Here is a 21,980-nt window from a genome sequence, read left to right as displayed (position 1 = left end):
CGGAAGATTACGATAATGCGAACATACGATTAGCCTGGGTTAGCTTTATGTTGACGTTAAACATTCAAGGTAAACATTCAGGGTGTTGGAACGGATTAAAACGATTTACATTATTTTTAATGGGAAAAATGATTTCGGTGATCGAACAAATCGGTTTTCGAACAGGGTTCTGGAACGGATTATGGTCGAGAACCGAGGTTCCACTGTATTTCCAAGATGCCCGTCTGCTATTGGTTTGCATTACCGCTCTCACAATGCTTTTCCCTGTATTCAGTTTGGACCAAGGTTCTCAAACTCGCTAGCTGGGGGCCAATTGCGGCCCCGGGATGATAGTGTAAGGCCCCTGCATATGAAGGGACAGTGTGTATTGTTTTCCCACTAGCTGTCGCTATTGTGCTTTTAGCACTTGTGTCGGTGGCACAGCAGAATACAAAATATGGAGTTTCAAAATGACCAAAACTCACCTTATTGGCTTTGAAAAGATGAAAAATAGGAAAATAAAAAATGCAAGTATGAAGAAATTAAAAAGAAAAGAAAAATATCCCAAATAAAAGAAAAGAGAAAAAAAGACAATAATCTGCTAGGTATGATAGTTAAGGTTGTTTTTAAGTTGAAGTTTTTTTCTATGAGTTTTGACTAAATTTCCTTGCTTTACTAATAAATTTGATTTCAGTGCCAAATGTTCCTGTTGATTCAGCTGATTTAAAATGCAACAACATTCTATAACAAAGCACTTGTTTTATCTTTTAAAAAAACTGCTCAATTTATTTATTGGTATCAACAATGTGCTGTGGTGTCATAATAGTCTGTGGTATGCAATAATCTGTGGTCTGTGCAGCCCTTTGAGACTCTGTGATTAAGGGCGTCACAATTAAACATGACTAGGAAAAACAAGTGAACATATGCTAAAATTACACAACATACACTTCACGTAATCAAATTTTAACTAATGGCGTGCGATTTAGAATTTGGTAGTGCACAGATTGAATTAAAAAGAAAAAGGAAAAAGATAGATTAGGTATTGGAAATACTTTGGATCGTTTGAACTGTCTCTGAAAGAAGTGATGGCTCATGCACACAACCAAGCCCTCAATGAACTCTCTATGCCATTTCCCAGGAATTCAAAACACTTGCTGAACTAAAAACACACTTCCAAATAGGAAAAAAAGTCAGATATAATTTTACCTGTCCGCAGTTTTTGCACGCCATGAAGCTGTTAGTTTCATAGTCCAGAAGTCGTTCCTGAAGAGACGTGTTTTCCTTCACAATGAAAAGATCTCTGTGGGGAAATCATACAGATGTTGAGGTCAGATCTTTGTGCACTTAATTATTATTTTGGGCTTTTTGCCACAAAAAAAGAACCCAGTTGAACCGCATATACTCAAGATAGGGATGGGCGATATGGTAAAGAGAATCATATGCCGCTGTCAAAGCTAAATACAGATCAAAGATTAATTCAAATGAAAAGCAGAATGGAAGCCAAAAAAGGGAGTTCTCTGCAAGGGGGCTCACTGGGTCTTGCCCGGCCCTTGTGGCCCGCTCGGTTTGTTGTATAACTTCTGATCCCATTTGAAAAATGTACATGTGAAATTGCCTATATATGTCCCAGGTTTTACGGAATGTATTGTTGCTGGAGAATAATGAGATGAAGGAGTAGGGGGAAAACCATTTGTGATTTAAACTAAGGGTCACCAACTTTTTTGAAGCTGAGACCTAATATTTGTTACTGATTAGCGCGACCATTTTGAGGTGTACAGACGCTCCCCTGCTTTCGACCATTCATCTTACGTAAAACGGTAGATACCAACATTTTTCCCTGTCGAAAAATATCCGGACATTGCTGTAAGTTAGATTTTGTATTGTGTGCACCTTTTTCCAAGTACAGGATAGTACTGTAGTGCTTATTTCCGCCGCTACCGGCGTGCGGTGGCGCTGTGAGAGGTCACCCAGCATCCACCCCGAAGAAGAAATCCTGCTTCTACTTCCTAGTTCTCGTGTAAGCATACAGTACTACGTGCATTGTATCTAGCGCGCTAAGAACATTGACATTTTTATTGTTTAATATCTTGCGCATCCATTCAATATGGTTGGTGAAAAGTGTAAAGAAGAGGCGAGCCGTTTCTTTTGAAATGAGAGTGCAATAAGAAAGCTTGATGCGGTTGAGAAATTGGACGTAACGCTTTTTTTCGTCCACTTTTTACCACGGAGGAGGACCTCTTGAAGTTAAACTCAACTTTATTTATCTTTATAGAGCATGTTATTCTATGAAATGTTTATTTTTTAGTACAAAACAATACAGGTTACTTATACAAGCCTTAAACATACTTATGTGAACCTTAAACATACAAAATATAGCACTGAAACAATTTCCGAAAAAATTCAACTTCTGATCGATCGTCCAGAACCTATTTCGTTGGTAAGTTGGGCAGCGTCTGTATTTTAAAAAAAATAAATTATTACTATATTTTTACTTAACATAAACATTTTCATAGTGAGATAAATCTATTTTGTGGAGGTCTTGTATGAAATATAAGTTTAAGTTATTTAAGAAAATTCACATTTGTAGAATAGACCTTTATTGTCATTGTTACAGAATGGGTTAACATATTGTGACAACGAAATAGGGCATGGCACTCCAGTATCACATATATTATATAAACAAGGAGGATAAGGTTATACAGTGGTACCTCGGTTTTCGAACGCCTCTCAGTTCGAACAAATCGGAGTTCGACCAAAAATTTCGAGAAATTCTTTCTTCGCTGTTCGGTCAAAAATCGGAGTTCGAACGCCGGTAATGCATGAGTGCGTACGCTAGGGTGCAACACTGAGCGGCGTACGGGTGTAGATCGCTCTTTTCCTGACCAACTGTTATCGCGTGCGGACGTGCTTCGTTTTGCTTTCCCTTTTAATATAGGTGTACAGAGTGTTTTAGCCCCTAATTATGCCTCCGAAGAAAGTCAGTGCAAGCAGCAAAGTTGCTAGAGGTGAAAAAAGAAAAGTAGTGCATACAACTATTGCATTTAAGAAAGAAATAATAGCAACATATGAAGGAGGTGTGCGAGTCTCTGATCCTCTCCCCACCGTCCACCTGCGCTTTCTGCTGACCACCACAAAGATAAGAAATCCTATGCATAATTCTTTTCTTTATCCTTTTTTTTTATTTTTACACGTTCATGTTAGCGTAATCTTTCGTACGGAAGATTGCGATAACACGAACGTACAATTAGCCTGGGTTAGCTTTAAGTTTACGTTAAACATTCAAGCTAAACATTCAGGGTGTTGGAACGGATTAAAACGATTTACATTATTTTTAATGGGAAAAATATTTTCGGTGATCGAACAAATCGGTTTTCGAACAGTGTTCTGGAACGGATTATGGTCGAGAACAGAGGTTCGACTGTAGTTATAATTTACACAATAAATGGGAGTTTTGTGCACAGTTCTCACCGTCCTCTTTTCTCCTTTCACCTTTACTCTTTTCAGCCAAGGACAAAACACACCAAAAAAGTTTTAGATCACTCTCACTAGCTTGCTACTTGTATGTAATAAGCGTTTCAATATTGTCGTATCACCCACCCCTACCTCAAGCCGTGTTCAAGAACATTTCACAAAATGTTCTACCTAAAATGTGCCTTAACGTTAACGTGGTGCATGTTTTCGATGATCCGGATGTCATCGCCAGTGCAGACCAACTCGCCGCATTTCCTGCAACTCAACTTCACCTCGGACGGGAGCTCGGCTTTCGTGTTTTTTTTATTTGACATTTTCATCCTGTCCTCATTAATAGCCTGTATTTGAAATTCTTCAATCTAGAGAAAAGGAAAGAGAAAAAGATGGCTGATGATTGAAAGTATTGTCATTGTGATTTCAGTTAGATTGATACCTTTTCTCTATATTCTGCAGGGTTCAGCGTTTGGATTCTGGCGATGGCTTTGGCCATTAAGTTGACGCGGAACTCATTGACGCTCTCCTTCTCGGTCACCCCTGAGCCTTTCACTTCGATCACTATGTAAGTGCTGTTCTCTGCTCGGGCTCTGCCTTTTGCCTGCGGAAAGTAAAGAAAAAGAGCAGACAAGCAACATGATTTGAGCACTTTTCATCATCTTTCTGGTTTCTCAAAAAAGAGGATATTATCCTTTATTTAAAGCATTAGGTTTCTTTTCTTGATTCACAACAAAAGTAATAACCTTACTTATTTGCACTTATTTTAGGAGCATGTGTTTTTATTTTATTATATTTCTTTGAATACATTACTTAAAATTATTTTATTTTTGGTTCCATCAAGCTTTTTTATTTCCCCATCTTGGTAAAATAATTGCTCCAAATAAGAACATATATCTGCCATATGTCAAATAAGACAAAATTGCTTATTTTAAATCTGTGTTTTCAGATTTCACGCAGATGGTTAGTTAAAACATTAGGAATGTTCAACTGTTACTAAAATATCTCATCTCATCTCATCTCATTAGCCGTACCGCTTATCCTCATTAGGGTCGCGGGGGGGCTGGAGCCCATCCCAGCCATCTCCGGGCAGTGGGCAGGGGACACCCTGAACTGGTTGCCAGCCAATCGCAGGGCACACAGGGACAGACAACTCATTCGCTCATTCACACCTAGGGACAATTTAGACCGGCCAATTCACCTGAAATGCATGTTTTTGGAATGTGGGAGGAAACCGGAGTGCCCGGAGGAAACCCACGCAAGCACGGGGAGAACATACAAACTCCGCACAGGAAGTCTGGAGCTGGATTTGAACCCACGACAGGTTCCCATGACATGAACTGTGCCGCACAAGCGCTAACCACTGCGCTGCCGTGCAGCGTTACTAAAATATAAATCTTTTATTTAAATTGAGCGAATATGTTTTATTCTGTTTCGTAATTTGTAATCCCTTTGTTTAAAATGTTTGCTCATTTTCAAGTCAAGTCATGTTTATTTGTATAGCCCACAGATTATTGTAAACCACAGACTATTATTACACCATCCCCTGATCTAAAACCGACATGAAGGCAAGGAAAAACTCAAAAACCTCAACATGAGGAAAATGAAGAAAACTTGAGAAGGGACCACACACAATCCTCCTTCCAGGATGACCTGGCTGCAACGGATTTTTTAATTACACTTATTGACTCTTTGTGTATCCCTCATTTTATCTATGTAAGAATCACTGGAAATTGTTGCAATATGGATACATCTTTTCAAATCAATTTATTTCAGAATAATTTCTTTAATATATATATATATATATATATATATATATATATATATATATATATATATATATATATATATATATATATATATATATATATATATATATATATGTAAATATAATAGCGGCATCACCTTGAAGGGCCATCACTCACCTGTACCATGGCAATCTCATTGGTCACAAGGCCGTAGCAGATGACAAAGTTGCACGCCTGTATGTCCAAACCTTCCTGCGCCACCGAGGTGGCAATCAGCAAATTGACGCATCCGCTGCGGAATTTGTTCAACACATCCTTCTGCTCGGCCTAATCGACAAAATTACTGAAAATAATATCACTATGATTTGTTAGGTCCCCCCATTTTGTAACTTCTCACCGCGGTCATGGGTTTGACGACACTCTGGTCTCCGCCTCCGATGATGTATGCCACTTTTACGCCCACATCGCTGAATTTGGGGTTTTCTTGGATCCAGTGGCTGAGAGCCATGGCGCTTTGTCGCATTTTGGTGAAAACAATCCCCCTGGCCTCCTCTCTGCTAGTAAACTGGTGCAGAATTCGTGTTTGGAGCTCCGACAAGCTGTCATTTTCGTAGGATTGGTTCTCAGAGAGTTTTTCTAGTTCCTCACTGTTGTCTGGATGGGTAGCACATTTGTATTATTTGTATTTGTATTTACAAACATGTGTCTTAGATAGCAGAACAAATGCAATCTTACCTCATTGGCAGAAAAATTTGCTCATTGTATGCTACTTTATATTTTTTAGCGGATAAAATAATAAAAATCATAAAAATCATGTTCTCCATCAGATCATGGATGTTTTTTCGAATTTGAAGAAATATTTCCTGCCAAATTTAGAAAAAATACCCAATTAAGCAGAAAGATGCCATTTTAGAGAGGATTTTTTACATTTTACATTTGAATTTATATCATTTTCAAAACTCTTGAAACAAGAAAAAAAGGACCTAAGATGAGCACATTTTCATGTCAACAAAGTAAGATTGTATATTTTGCAGTGCATGCATAACATGCAAAAAAAATACCCAATTGGCAAAAGGTTTTACTCATTTTATGCACATTATTTCTTTTGTTTTTCTGTAAGATATGGGCGGCAGTAGCTCAGGAGGTAGAGCGCTCGTCCTGGGATCAAGGGATCCCAGTTCAAATCCCGGCTCGTCCGTGTTACATGTCGAAGTGTCCTTGGGTAAGACACTGAACCCTTAATACCCCCAATAAGCAGGTTAGCGCCTTACATGGCTGCAAGGCCGCCATTGGGAAATGTGAAGCACATTGTAAAGCGCTTTGGGAAGTCAATGACTTGAAAAGCGCTATATAAAAATGCAGATCAAATGCAGATGAAATATGTACTATCAGATGGTATTCATTCTTTTTTTTTACAATGTTGCATATTTTTAAGAATTATTTTCATATTTTATTAGATGAAAACATCTTAAAATATATTTTTTAAATGATCAAATATTCTGACAATTGTCCAAGATTTTCTTTTTTTGCAGTGGATACATAAGATGCTGAAAAAACTTAAATCAATTGGATGATCATTTGAGGTGGTATTTTTCTCTTAAAAACATTTTAACTTAAAAATATGTATTTCATAAAAATAAGAAATATAATTTTAAAATTCTGTTATCTAGTTAATAGGGCATTGTTTTGCTCATTTTGAGCCAACCATCATGTCTGATTTGTTCTAATTTTAAGGTGGAATTCAAAAAAATATCCCAGGAAAAACATGAAATATCTCGACCAAAATTTTTAGAATGAGCAAAATACTCAATATTTATTTTTTGGAAGTGCGGTCATTTTAGCTAAACATACCTGGATTTTCTAAGTCACTGCAAAAAAACAACAAAAATACAATAGTAATGCCTTAATGGCAGAAGCATTTTGCTTATTTAAGTAGACTTTATTTCTTTAAGATATTTTACTAAAAAAACATTATAAATAATACATACATACAAAAATAATCAAACTTATCTAGCAGATGGTTGACCATTTTACTCATCTTATGTAATTATTTCCAATTTTTGTGAGAACATGAAAATGATAAAAATTAGCTACCATCTGCCAGATAAGGTAATTTGGATTATTTTGATGAATGTTTTTTATTATTTTGAAATAAAAATAAAATCTATTTGAAATGGAAATAGGGTACAACTTTTTTTTACAATGCACAGGATTGTTGCAACCTTTTCTTGGCCAAATTTGAGCACTCTTGAAATTCGAACCAGTTTTCTAATTTCTCTAGTACCAGAGAATTCTGGCGCGGATCATGTAGTTTGCACAGGCAAAAATACATCCGCGATTTACAAATAGGACATACGATTGTTAAATCTTGAGTAAACCGCGAACATAATTGTGGATCTGTGACAAATCTCTCCCTATATAGATGCTGGGTATGAATGACAGTAATATGTAGCTTACGTTTTCAGTTGCAGGAAGTTCTTTCAGTTCCAATTTACTACTGGAAAAGGCTACCTTAATATTTTGCATGGCCTATAATAAATGTCCATAATTGATACATAATTCTTGCACTGGTACACATTTTCATAGTGCTCTGTTTCAGTGCAGCATGCACCTGTCCTCTTGGGAGCAATCCGTAGGGGCCGATGGCGCTTCATGGAACAAGGCTTTACAAACTAATGCCAGTTGCAATTAATCATAAGAGAAGAAGAAATGCAATGGCAAAAAGAAAAGCCGCCACAGAGCGTTATTTTTATCAAACATGGCAACAACTATTTTCAAGCAATTTTTAATCCTTGAAAACACAACTTTTAAATTATAGCATTTTCAAGGATTTCAAGCACCCGTATGAACCCATTATATAATTCTTACCTTTGAACAAATTAAAGAGGAACCTCTCAGTTTTGGAAATGTTAATGATGTGATCCTCATCCTGGCTGGTTTTGCTCTTCAACTCTTCCTCGTGTTTCTTTTTCAGGAAACGTAAAGCGTCGCGCATGCGGATAGTGTTGCTGACCATCAGCGCGTTGTTGTATCGCCGAAGATGCTCCACGCAGACCCGCACGTCCCGAGCTTCCTCTCTGGCGGCTTAACGGGTTCAACGAGGTCAAGAAGAGAAAAAAACAGGAGATGTAAAAGCCCTCACCTTGTTGCTCGCACTGCACCACCCACTGCTCGTAGTTCTGTGAGCCCAGTGAACAGGTGGGGCTCAGGTTAGCATACGTTTGAATCGTGTTCATTATGTTTTTGATCACGCCACCAAACGGGTTCTGTGAAACCGAGACGCAAACATTAGGATCTTAGAAAAACAAAAACTAACTTTCCAAACAAACCATTTCCTTGTCCTCAACGTGAACAACTTTTTTTTCCGGTTTGTTGCTATAATCCCTGAGATTCCCAGTTCGGATCTGGGAAGCATCCAAGTTGGCACAAATCTGCAAAAAGAATCAGCGGGTTTGAGTGTAAATCGTTTTGATTTATGTTACTTGACGGACTAATCTGCTCCCACACCTGCCAAAAAGGTGTTTTCACTTTGTACTGGTATGTCAGTGAGACAGTCTCTTGTGAAGGTGGAACATTAGAAACAGCTTGCTGCAGCTGAAAACGTTCGATGGAATCCAACCTATCTTAACCAGAACAATTTCATTTTGTTTAGTTTTAACTCTTATTTTTTCCAGGACAAACGAATTACGAACAAATTATTATTAACAGCTGTGGCCTCAAAAGAGGGGGGAGAAAAATAAGAGTATTTTATCTATCTATCTATCTATCCTTTGTTCTATCTATATATGTCTGTCAGTTCGTCTGTCTGCATCATCTATGTCCGAGGTTATTTCCACAGGACAGCAAGTGGCAAAATGGCCGCTTCCAAAGATAGAAAATCTACTGTTGACTCAAATGGACGCCTCAATAGCTAAGCATGCAAATGTTACCTGACCAAAAACAGTCCGCTCAGATTGTTTAAAATTATCATGGAAAACACGATACCAGTACTTAAGTATGGAAGCTCGAAAGTGCCAAATTAAATTCATATGTGCTCTGCTAAATAAAGAAATTAATGTGTCATCAATTTACCGGAATTTTCATTCATTAATCGTAATTATTTAAGTAATCCCTCCCTATAACGCGATTTATTTTCATGGGTTTGCATTGTACTTTGTGTTATGGATTCTGATTGGCTAAACAATCCCCCTGCTTGTTCTTATTTTACGGTACAGTGTGTATTTGTAAAAAACAAGCAAACATTTATACAGAGGTTTTATCTGTTAAACAAATTTGAGCCTGTAAAATGGGTTTGTTCTTTGGTTTCAGTGTAAAATAGAGTATTTAATTGTACGTTCATGGATTTTGCCTATCACGGGCTCTTTTTGGAACATAAACCCCGCAAAAAACAAAGGATTACTGTAATTAAATATTGATTAAATTATCTCATGGTTCAAAATTTGCATTCCGTCCCTCACAAATTTGTAATAACATTTACTCTTGTGCTGTCAAAATGGATCTGCCATGATGCATACATGCCAACCTTTTGACACGAATAAGCCTTAGATTATATTGCGCACCTTTTTATTTACAAAACACTGCTCGTTTAAAACCGTAAGAATCAAACCTTTTCCAAAATGGAAATAGAATGGGATTGTTGGAACTATTTATTAACAAATAAACATAGTCCTGGTTAAAATAAAAAGCAGCAATACGCTAAAATTGTCCCGGTTGACCATTGCCCTCAATTGGCCCCGCCCGTTTGGCGCCAGCTGCGGCTCGTTGCCTGATTGACTTCCCTCCTCTTTAAGCTCAGGGCTCTCACTCACCCTTCGTCAGTTCGTCAACAAACCCTCTGCACCCACAAGACATGTGTTTTGACTCTGTCCGGTATCCTGCTTGTGTATCCTGACCAGTTTTGATCCTGTCTATCTCGTCCCATTTGATATCTGATTCCAGTCTCAAGTGTCTGGTATTGATCCCGTCTTTCTCGTCCTGTCTGATATCTTGCTACAGTCTATGGTATTCGGTATCGATCCCGCCTGTCTCATTCTGTCCGTTATCTTGCGCCAGTTTCCAGTGTCTGGTATCGATCCCGTCTGTCTCGTCCTATCTGATATCTGTCTCCAGTCTCCAGTACCTGGTATAGATGCTGTCTGTCCCGTCCTGTCCGGTATCAATCCCGTCTGTCCGGTCACTGTCTGTGTATCTGGTATGGCTCCTGTCCAATGTTCCCTCTAATTTTGCAGGGGTCTGAGCAATCACTCAAACTCGGTGAGCAACGCTTGAAACAACAGTAAGCAACCATAATCCCAAGTGTGGCAAGAAAATTAATTATCAAACATGTCCAGAACTGACATTTTGCTGAGTTTCCGGCAATGCAAAATTATTTTTCTCTTTTGAATGAATTGACTCATGTACTTTTGCAAAGGTTGTACGGCCTACAAACATTGTTTGTTCTTACAATTCTTTCACAAGATATCCATTTCTTTTTTTTCATGATATCTTTTGTCACATAATACTAACATTTTTGGGGGCTTATTTAATCTGTTGCAAGATACAGAACTGTACTTAATCACGTTTTTTAGTGGAAGTACAATGTTGGCAACAAGATTCACTTGATATAATTGGAAATTATTTGAATGCAACACAAACTTTTTATTCTTTTTTTCCGTGTTTTTTTCTACTTTTTTTAAAATTCCTTTAAAAAAAAAAAATCTCATTGTGTTTATTTTTTCCGAGCTGTTACTTTTTTCTTTTTGTTCTCTATGTACTCTTTTCCTACATTTCTTTCTTTTCTTTTTTCTGGCTTTTTTCTAAATTTTTCCTTCTTTTTTTCTCTTCCTTTTGTTTCTATTTTTTCTCAGCTTTTCACTACATTTTCGTTTTGGTATTTTTTTCTTTTTTGTTCTATTCCCCCCTTCCTTTAAGTCATTTTGTGCATAATTTTACATAATATTTGGTCATGTTGGGATTAAAGAAGCAAAAACAACCTGAAGAGCTGTTTAGGACACGAAAGAGCCGGTTCCTTTTAGTGAGCCGAGCCGAAGAAGCCGGTTCTCGACAAACTCTACTAACTTTACTCAACTTCGTTCTACTTCGACTTGACTTCAAAATACCGCATTTAGGACACAACGTCAGGGTAATCCGAGTATTTTTACCTTCATGCACTGTAACTTTGACTTAAGTCGCTTCTTAATTACTAATTTTGAGCCCTCATTTTTGTGCGCTGGCTAGATTTTCTTGTGCGCTGAGAATGTGTGAGCAGTGCGCAATTGCGCACGCGCGCAGCTTAGAGGGGACACTGCTCCTGTCTGTCCCGTCCTTTCCGGTATCGACCCCGTCTGTCCGGTATCTGTTCGTGTATCTGGTATTGAATAATCCTATTTTTCTGTCTTTATTTTCTATATTCACCGTCACCTTCAAAATGTGTTCCTCAGCTTTGCTCATCTTGTTGGCGTCACCCACACCGATAGTGGCGGTCATGCCCAAAATCTGAGGAAGGGGTAAGACCTCCCCCTGCGGTCTCTTGTTCTTGAACTTCTGCTTCAGGTAACGCATCATAACTCGATTATAGACCTCGCCTTTCTTGGTGTGATGGCACTCGTCTATTATAATCAGGGTGATGTCTGGAAACAGAGGGGAAAAACACACAGCGCCATGAATTGTTTTATAATTTGAAACAAATGCTTCACAGATTGGGTTTTCTTATTCAGAACATACCAGTACTCAAAAAGGTTTAAAATAACTATAGAATTGAGACCATTTGGTGTGGTTCAGGGGTCACCAACTATTATGAAGCTGAGAACTACTTTGTTACCCGTTCTACATGCATTTTCAAAATAACACGTTATTACCATGTTGTTACTATGTTACTATCTATCTATCTATCTATCTATTAAGTGATTACCAAGTTGTACTTATTACAGGGTTTGTACACCCTTTTCATGGCCAAATTCAAGCAGTTTTAAAGCCTATTTTTTATTTCTTTATACAATTAAAAAAAAAAAGTCTACCACTGGGAAACATTACTTTGATTTTTTACACGGCCAGTACTAAACACCCATAATTAATAAGTAAACCTTGCCCTAATGAACTTTTTTATCATTTCATGGTGCCCTGTTTAAGTTACCTTAAAAAAACAAACATAATTAAGCTCGTCATCTCGATGAATTATCTTTCATGTTACGAAAGAGAGCCAACTCCCTCATTGTGAAGAATGGGATCTCTTTTTTACCTCGCAGAATGCTGACTGCAGATTTTTTCCAGGTTTTATCCATTGTTTGTATTTTCTATTTTCTAGCCATTGTTCATTAAAACAGCACCTTCCCATGATGCACCTGTTCGTTTCGGTGTGATGTGTAGGGGGCAAATACGCTTCACAAACCGCCATACAAACTAATGCCAGCTGCGGTTAATCACAAGAAAAGAAACGCGACGGCAAAGCGAAGCCACCAAAGAGTTCAGTTGGCAACGTTTTTAAGCTGACTTGTTTTATGTTTCTTCATTTAAAACTTGGTCCAACAACTCAGACTGCCGAGAAACATGGAAACAACTTCAAGCATACACAAATAAGCACTGCGCTTAAAATTCAAGTATTTTCTAGCATTTCAAGCACCCGTACAAACCCTATTATTTGAAGCAGGGTTAAAATAGGCTTAGTCACTGCAGTGTCTGCTATTTTCAGAACCAGTCCGTGGGCTACTCAGGTGTTCTCAGAGGGGCTACCTGGTGCCTGCGGGCACACCGTTGGTGATGCCCGTTGTGGTCTGTGTATAACAGTTCAGACAAAAATGCATTTTAAAAAATTGAGAAATTTTTTGGGGTTAAAAAAAAAACGATAAAAAAAACAACAACAACTAAACCAACCCAAATTCTATCAAATTACACAAAAGAATTACCCCCTCATCACCAACTGATTTCAAATATCCCCAAAACCTTCACACAAAATATTTTAAAAAAAGGTTTGAAGTAAAAACAACAACCACAAAATAGACAGTTTATTTTTAAACATCAGCAAATTTAAAGTTTTTTGTTTGGGAAAAAAATAAAAAAATGATAGATTAGTTTAACTCCCCTAAAATTGTATAGTTAACAAATAAATGAAAAAATAAATACATCAAAAATACATTTAAAAAAAATAGCGTTTTTTTTCCCTCCAACAATAACTTTAAACCAACCTGGATTAAAAAAAAAATAAACAAATCTGTCACGATTGCCCATTGCCCTCACCTGGGCCCGCTCGTTTGGCGCCAGCTGCTGCTCGTTGCCTGATTGGCTCCCCTCCTATTTAAACTCAGTGCTCTCATTCACTCAGTCCCGTACTGTCCGGTATCTTGCTCGTGCATCCTGTATCTGGTATTGATCCCGTCTTTCCCGTCCTATCTGGTATATTGCTTATGCATCCTGTATCCGGTATCGATTCCGTCAGTCCCGTCATGTCCGGTATCCTGCTCGTATATCCGGTATCCTGCTCGTATATCCAGTATCCGGTATCAATCCCGTCTGTCCCGTCCTGTCCAGTATCTTGCTCGTGCACCCTGTATCCGGTACCAATACCGTCTGTCCCATCCTGTCCCGTATTTTGCTCATGCATCCTGTATCCAGTATCGACCCCGTCTGTCCCGTCCTGTCCGGTATCCTGCTCGTGCAACTTGTATCCAATATTGAGCCCGTCTGTCCGGTATCCTGCTCGTGTATTCAGTATCCGGTATCGATCCCGTCTGTCCCGTCCTGTCCGGTATCTTGCTCGTGCATCCTGTATCAGGTATTGATCCCGTCTTTTCCGTCCTGTCCAGTATCTGCTCGTTTATCCTGTATCTGGCATCAATCCAGTCCGTCCCGTCCTGTTTTGATCTCGTCTGCCCCTGGCTTCCTGTTCCCCCTGACTTCACTGTCTCACTCCTTTTGCCCAGCGATCACCGAATCGCTGGCGTTTGTGTTCCCGCGCATGACTGCCCCGTTTCCGTGAAATAAAACTTGGTATGAAAACGTTACGTGTTTGGGTCCACTGACTGTTCAGGTTCAGACATAAACGGGTTGTATGGTACAAAACAACAACCAAAAAAATAAAAAACTTATTGTGTTTTATAAAAGCCAGAATAGTGTATAGGTGTATAGGATTGGTCTATTTTTTATCCTTGAAGATCAAATTGTTACATAATGATACCGTTTGAAATGTATCATTATTAGCTTGTCATTAATTGAACAGCGGGCCGTTCCATGTGAGTACTCTCAGCTCTCCTTTGTAGCTATATTTAAAATAGAATCACGTCAACGAGTAAACCGAGCGATCCCCGTAGCAAACTAAGAGAGGCGGCTCGATGCTTTTCAGGTGATCGACGTTCTCATGGGAATTTCGTCAGCTACACACGGTTGCCTTGAACAGAAGTGGCAGGAAAAAAAAAACAGATTCGAAATAAACAAATAAATGGGGAGCGCGCGGGCTTTCAGGCGTTTCCACAAACAGCATATGTTCCGCTTTGCTGGCTATTCCTCGTCGGATTGTTGGCGTGCTGAGAAAAAGCCTGAAGTCTTTGACAAGAGCTATCATGGGAGAGGTTTTTCGTCCTGTAGGGGCTTCCTTTCTACTAAATATAATATATATTTTTTTCATTCATAACTGATCACAAAAATGAGACGCTGCTAGTGATTTCAAACATAAAAAGGAAGGAGAAAAAAAAGGAAGAAAGTCGAAACCCACCCACACCTTTTTCATTGCCAATTTCAAGCACTTTTAAGGACTTTCAAAGCCAATTTTTCAATTTCTCCTGGAACATTAAAAGAAAAAGATCTGGTGTGAATCATGTATTTTGCAGGTCCACAAATATATCTGCTATTTACACATAGCATGCAATTTTTGATCTTGCATGTGTATTTATCAAGACAAATGATGTTTAGATCTTCAGTAAATCTCAAATAAATTTAATGTGAGAAATCTCACCCCATATAAGTGTTGGGTAAAATGTACTAATATGTACTTTACATTATTAGTTGCAGGAAATTTTTCCCATTACAATTTACTAATGTGAAACGTGTAATTTTTTAAGCTTCATTTCTTTTCATGTGTAATCACCCACTAATACATATCAGCTGTTTAGATTTAGAATGCGCCTGTCGCTTAATAGGACAATGCCATACAAACTAATGCCAGCTATTGTTAACGAAGAGAGAAGAAATGAAATGGCAATGTGAACCCAACAGAGAGCAGTGTCAGTGTCATTTTTAAGTAGACTTTTTGAGAAACATGGCGACAATTTCAAGTATTTAAAAGAACTTCACCCAAAATTAAAGCACTATTCAATCATTGAAAATGCAACCTTAAAGTTCAACTCTTTTCAAGGATTTCAAGCACCTGTACAAATCCTTCGCCCAGCAAGAACTTGTTGAAAAGACGTGAAAAAGACGCCATGGTTCAGTCAAAATGGTGTTGTGGATGAACATTGGGCGCCAATTATTTTGGAGAGGACGTCGTTGGGCGAAGCCCCAAAATATACGCAGAGAGGAGATATGGCAAAGAGGGAAACGCTCTTTCTTCAGAAATGTTCAAGCAAGGTTCGAGCACAAACTTCTTTCAAGAAACGTTGGGCTTTATACTGTGCTCAAAACATTTCGTCTTGCTCAGTCAACAGCTTGTGACTTCCTGCAACAACATTATCCCATGACTTCCACCAGCTTTATTTATATCTGTACACTGAAGGACACTGAGGGAAACTGTGGGAGTCAGATCCATCGACATTTCGTTCTGTATACACGTGTACTAGAATGACAATAAAGTAGATCTGAATCTGAATCTGAATCTGAATCTGAATGTCTTCACACAATAGGCTACTGTCAGCTTGAAGGCAACTCGCCCACAGTTCGTCCACAACATTGGTATCTTTTTTTAGGTTGTGAAGGGAAAGTTAAAAAATGTTTAAAAGGCAAAATTTTTTTTATAGGCTGTATTTTGACGGAGGTAAACACGTTTTCTTTTGGACATTTTGTATTTGCTTGATGTGTGACAAACAACCCAATTTTGGCGTTCTATTTTGGAGCTAATTCATGTCTAAAATGGACCAGACCGTTTAAGCACAAAATCTGATGTCCGAAAACAGGCGCTACATGGGGATCTTGTCGTTGATGAACTCAACTAAATTCAGAGGAAAATGATTTTTGACCTTGTTTCTCACAGTACTACTCCACAAATATTCGGTTGTTTGGTACTTAGTAACCCAAAAAGGTATCTCAAGTTCATCCAAGTCATAGAATGGTCCATTTTTGTACCCAGTTTGGCCTGAATTAGATCCATGTCTTTCTGTTTTAAAGTACTGGTAAACACTTTGGGTTATGGTGCTAGTATTGTCCATCGGGTTGAAAGTTGACCAAAGGATTTGTCTCCATTACAGAAATGAGCTTCCCCTGGCCCAAGCTCCTCGAAACCCTAAAAATGCTGAAATTGTCCTTCGAGACTATCGGTAGACCTCTGGGATACGGCAATTCTGCCTTATGAAGTTTAAGTGTTACAGGGCGGAATACAATGGTTTTTTTCGGCCCCTTTTTACGGTATTTTCCCCACCATACGACATGAACGACAAAATATTAAACGTGCCCACAAACTTACAAAATTAAAAGTTTGTGCTCGTGTCTGATACTTGTCTGCTATTGCTCTAAGTCACATAAAAAACACTGGCCTGCTATTTGTGCCCGCCACGGCATCATGGAGATGGTGAGATACTATTGGATGAACTCCTTCCCACAATGCCTCTATCTTTATTGTTTCAGAATCTTGTGTGCTTGTTTAAGACTTTGAGAGTTAGTGCGATACAATGCTCAACTTTTTTGTATTGTATTCATAAGCTATGTGCTCTTAGACTTGAAGTGATGCTAAAGAGGGAAGCAAAAACAGAATGATCGTAGGAACAAAGCTTGAAATGATAAGAAATACAAAAAAGCCCCCTGCATTGTGACCCAAACATCAATTTGGACAATTCTTAAGGGAAGGAGGAAATTAAAGCTACAAAGTATTCCAAGAATATGACACAAGTGGAAGTTAAAAAAAAAAATAGTTTTAATTTTACTCCTCTGTCGTCATTGACCTCACTCACCTCCCCAAATTCGCACAGATTTTTTTCAGTGCTAGAAAAAAACCTCAGAAAGAGAAGCAAGTTGAGATCAAAAGAGTTTCCATTCTTACCCTTTAGATGCACTCCCTCGTCCGCCCCCTTCACCGACCACCTTTCCAAGAAATTTTCCAGAATCTGTGCCGTGCAAACGATGACATCATTGGTCTTCAGCATATCCGGAAAAGTGATTTTCAGTTGAGATTTTCCGCTGACTCGTTCCACTCTGTAGTCGTGCCTCAGAAAGGGAAGGAACTCGTTGGAGTAGTGCTGCTCCACAAGAGGGACCTGAGGACCCGACAGGCAGTTTTGTAATCTCATATATGTTTTCCATGTACCCTATTTATTTGTCTATAAGACACAACCCTTATTTTACATTAGAAATCCATATACATTTTTCTTTTCCTTTTTCTTGGCTCAAACTAAGCATTGTAAGTGACAAACATTTTTGAATACTTTTGGCCATGATTGAAATCATTTATTGACAATGTAAACTATGAACACAATACCAATATAACATTTACGATGTATTTATTTAACTCCTTTAGTGCCATAACATATAAAAACCTTTTCAAAAGCATTGTCCCTGAGTGCTAAAACAATTTTTAAAGGGTTTGGTGCAGCTCTTTGGTATTCATCAAGCCACTGGGAATGATTTCAGTATGATAAATATCCATTAGATGGCAGGAGTGGCTTTAATCAGATCTTTGTCCACAATTTGAGGAAGCCCCCACCTCCTAGTTTTTCTTCATTTATCCAGCATTTGCAATTGTATAGGCGGCCCTTGAGTAGGCGTGGTGAAGCAGTGTGGTGAAAAAGCAAATATATATGGCAGACTGACGCTTCAACTGAGCTGTTTTAATAAAAAAAAAATATGCCGAAGTCCCTTTGTCGTCATCGGGTGGAGAGGATTGACGTTTTGTGCACATCCACAATCGTCATGGTGACAGAAATCGTGAAATTACTTTTTTTTTTTGCTGAAATTGTTTTGCAAAATGAACGCATCGTTTAGGCATAAGTTCGGTGATTTTGCATTAAAATTTTATTTTGCAAGCAAAGTGCACTAGTGTTTATGGAAAGCATTGTTTAGATGTTGGAGGTACCACAAATGCAAAAACAAACAAACAAAAAAAAAGCACTGAAGTGAAAGTCCGACTTGAAATGTATCATTTCACAAAAAGTCATTTTTCTCAGAAGCTTTCTTGGAAACTTACCAATGTTTAACTGTTGTTGACTAATCAATGGTAGAAGCTAGACAAAAAAAATGTACAATGAAAGATGAGGGTTGAAGCTTACGTTTGATTTTGTTTATGATTATTTAGCAACAAAACTAAATTCCTAGGAAAACTAAGTTGTTTCCCTCTTCGGGCTTTATTCACGTTTATTTCTATCGTTCAGGACGACTTTCTGTTTTCTCCACCCTCTAACAATTGGCTCTGGTACCCTGACTAAACATTGTTTGATAATGAGATAAAATCAAATGCCTTTTCATATGTTATCTATTTCACTTGTGGTCTACAAGTTAGGATTCAGTACTCTTTCAGTTGCATCCAATGTTTTGCGATTCGGGTCAGCCATATTTTTCGACCGGTCAATTATTGCACAAATACAGTAATGCACGACTGTAAAACCTTATGTATTAAACAAACCTTTAGTTATTTTTTAAGTAAGAGAAACTGTGCATTGTACACTCATAAATATGGTAGTTAATTTCCTCTGTATGGACCAAAAGTTGTTACCGTGTTGACCAAGATGACCACTTTTCCAGATTTTCCCTCTGCCCGCCGGCGGTCCAGATGCTTGCGGGTCACGTAAACTGCAACCCTGGTTTTACCGCTTCCGGTAGGAAGACATATAATGATGTTTTCCCCCTCCAAGGCGGGTTTAGCCACGTCCATCTGATAGTCTCGAAGAACAATTTCAGCATTTTCGGGGTTTTGAAGAGCTTGGGCTGGGGAGCTCAGTTCTGTAATGCAGAGAAATCATTTGGTTAGCCATAAATCTATTGATACTAATTCTCTGACACATAGAAAAACCTGATACAACAATGCGTCAATCCACATTTGAATTGCTCATTATTTGCTAAAGAAGTTTTTTTTTTCCAATACAGCCCCTCACGGGTTTTCATAAGCTAATAAGGAAAGAAAGTGTGATTGACTGTCAATGAAAAGGTCAGAGGCTAACAAAAGCACTGGAAATAATCTGACATGTCTGTTTATTTTTTAAGGGGAGTTATGAAGCCAAGCAGATGGATAACAACGAAGGTCGTCGGAACAGTGCAGGAATGCTTTTAGGCGGATTTTTTTCTTAATCCATCGGCATTATCGTGTGTTTTGGAGTAAATATTTTACACGGTTGGATTCACTGGATTTTTGTACCATATTTGCGGTAAATCGTGTCATGAGTGGAACGTCTCAACACTTTCTGGTGAGTATAGTATAACTCAAAGTTAGTTTTCAGGTATCTTGTTTCAGACTGATTAAGATGTTTCTGTGAAAAGTATATTTTGAAATTGAGCTTAAGCTTCCCAATGATATGTGGCATGATGTATTTTTGTGACTGGTGGTATCGTATAGACAAGTATATGTTTTTTTATAAAATGTTCGAAGACCCGCCAGCGGACTGGCAGAATGTTAAGGGGTTAATGCAGTAACAATGAGGCACTCTTATGCAACAATGAGAAGGCATAAATGTTGTGACAACGCACCATGTTACTACTATAAAAGCATTAAGTTTGCAGCAGTGAAAGAATGAATCCTCTGACAATGAGGCACTCTAATGCAAGCATGATTGCATTAATGCTGTGACAATGAGGAGCTCTTATGCAACAATACAAGCAAATATTTTGTGACAATGAGGCAATCTTGATACTATGAAAGCATGAAGGTAGTAAGATTGAGGCACTCTAATTCAGCAATGAATGAAAGAATTTTGTGACAATTAGGCACTCCAATGCAAGCAAGAGAGGCTTAATGTGGTGACAATGAGGCACTCTCACGCAACAATGAAAGCATAAATATAGTGATAACGATGCACTCTATTGCTACTATGAAAGCATGAATGTTGGTACATTGAGGCGTTATTTTGCAGCAATGAAGGAGTGGAAGCTCTGACAATGAGGCACTCTCACGCAACAATGAAAGCATAAATATAGTGATAACGATGCACTCTATTGCTACTATGAAAGCATGAATGTTGGTACATTGAGGCGTTCTTTTCAAGCAATGAAGGAGTGGAAGCTCTGACAATGAGGCACTCTAAAGCAAGCTTGAAATCATTAATGCTGTGACAATGAGGAGCTCTTATGAGAGAATAAAAGCAAGAGTTTTGTGACAATGAGGCACTCTTTGGTTCTATTAGAAGCATGAAGGTAGTGCAATTGAGGCAAAGAATCTAAGCAGGTATGCCATAAAGAGGACATTTTAAATAATGTCTAAAAGGTTTTAAAGCTAGCATGAACAGTATGAATGATATGACAACGAGGCACTCTAATTCTAGCATGAACAGCATGAGTGCTGTGACTATGAAGCACTCTTATGCAACAATTAAATAATTACGGTAATTATACGACAATTAAGGCACTACATTCCTATCATGAAAGTATGACTTCTGGGACAATAAAGCTCTCTAATAAAACATGTGTGCCATGGCAATGAGGCACTCCAAATGATTAAAATTAGATCATTTAGTAAAAATTTTCACTGTACAACTGCTATTCAACAAAAACATAGTGCCAGAAAACATCCATAAATTATTCATTCGGAAAGAGGGAAATTATAATTTAAGCGGCTGTAGTAAATTCATAATCCCAATGGTGAGAACCACCAGGAAAATTATGTGTGTGTTTGTGTGTGGAGATCAAACATTGTCCAACTATTCACTTGTTCAAATTTAAATACAAAAAAACATTCCTGGCGGAATACAGAGATGAAGAAAATGGGGTATAAGTGATACGAGAGTTTGGGAATAGTACGTCTAAAACTATGGTTAATTTTGTGTTATTGTTGCTATTGTTATATCATAACTTATTCTTAATATTATTACAATTGTTGTTATATCATTGGTGTATTTAATAGGGAAGATGAAGGGGTAGGGAATATAAGCATTTTGCTTCTTACTACCCCTTTTCGAACATATTATGTAACATTATTTTGTTGATGAGTTATTGTTGCTGTGGCAACTAGGCACTCTGGTTATATTATCAAAGCATAAACGCCGTACAAGTAAGGCACTCTAATGAAACCACGCTTGTATTAATGCTGTTACAATTAAGCACTCTAATGAAAGCCTGAATACTGTGACAATGAGACACTAATGCAATAATGAAAGTATCAATGACAAAAAAATGAAGCACGACGATGGTACGTTGCTACCATGAATGCCATGAGAATAAGGTGCTTAACTGTCACGACCAGAACAAAGGGTAGACCCAATCACGTAACGTTTCTCACAAGCTTTTTGAGATAAAGAGGACAGGCAGCACCCGCGAGCCAGTGCTCGCTGGACGCGGTAAGCAAGCCGCTCACAGAATCGGAACGTGTTCCGGATGCGGAAGTGGATCTTCCGGAGCGGGAGATCGTGGTGTCGAAGACGGAAAAAACAGGTCGATAGCCGGGATAGGAGAGCAAAACGTGGTTTGGATCAAAAACGAGTCATAAGCCGGGACGGGAGAGCAAAACGTGGTTTGGATCAAAAACGAGTCATAAGCCGG

At 38.3% G+C, this 21,980-nt stretch overlaps 1 protein-coding gene and 1 long non-coding RNA gene across 2 annotated transcripts in view; one reads left to right on the top strand and one right to left on the bottom strand.

The window, feature by feature from the left end:
- ifih1 (interferon induced with helicase C domain 1) overlaps positions 1-21,980 on the bottom strand; it is a 32,269-nt gene that overhangs the window by 1,958 nt on the left and 8,331 nt on the right. Inside the window, exons 5-15 of the mRNA XM_088353145.1 lie at positions 19,009-19,235; positions 17,344-17,557; positions 11,589-11,797; positions 8,519-8,620; positions 8,332-8,455; positions 8,058-8,273; positions 5,587-5,843; positions 5,367-5,516; positions 3,884-4,045; positions 3,622-3,809; positions 1,186-1,279 (exon numbers count right to left, since the gene is read on the bottom strand). Coding sequence (XP_088209271.1) covers positions 1,186-1,279; positions 3,622-3,809; positions 3,884-4,045; positions 5,367-5,516; positions 5,587-5,843; positions 8,058-8,273; positions 8,332-8,455; positions 8,519-8,620; positions 11,589-11,797; positions 17,344-17,557; positions 19,009-19,235 — 1,943 coding nt within the window. The remainder of the gene's footprint in view (positions 1-1,185; positions 1,280-3,621; positions 3,810-3,883; positions 4,046-5,366; positions 5,517-5,586; positions 5,844-8,057; positions 8,274-8,331; positions 8,456-8,518; positions 8,621-11,588; positions 11,798-17,343; positions 17,558-19,008; positions 19,236-21,980) is intronic.
- On the top strand, positions 3,903-9,561 carry LOC148352801 (uncharacterized). Its single transcript, XR_015852731.1, has 3 exons — positions 3,903-4,009; positions 6,310-6,411; positions 8,164-9,561. It is a non-coding gene; the product is annotated as an uncharacterized LOC148352801 (long non-coding RNA).

The sequence above is a fragment of the Urocampus carinirostris genome, chromosome 14 (genome assembly GCF_059441175.1).
Source record: "Urocampus carinirostris isolate Australia breed hairy pipefish chromosome 14, RoL_Ucar_1.0, whole genome shotgun sequence".
In the NCBI taxonomy this organism is placed as follows: Eukaryota; Metazoa; Chordata; class Actinopteri; order Syngnathiformes; family Syngnathidae; genus Urocampus; species Urocampus carinirostris.
This window is presented reverse-complemented; position numbering and strand designations above follow the sequence as displayed.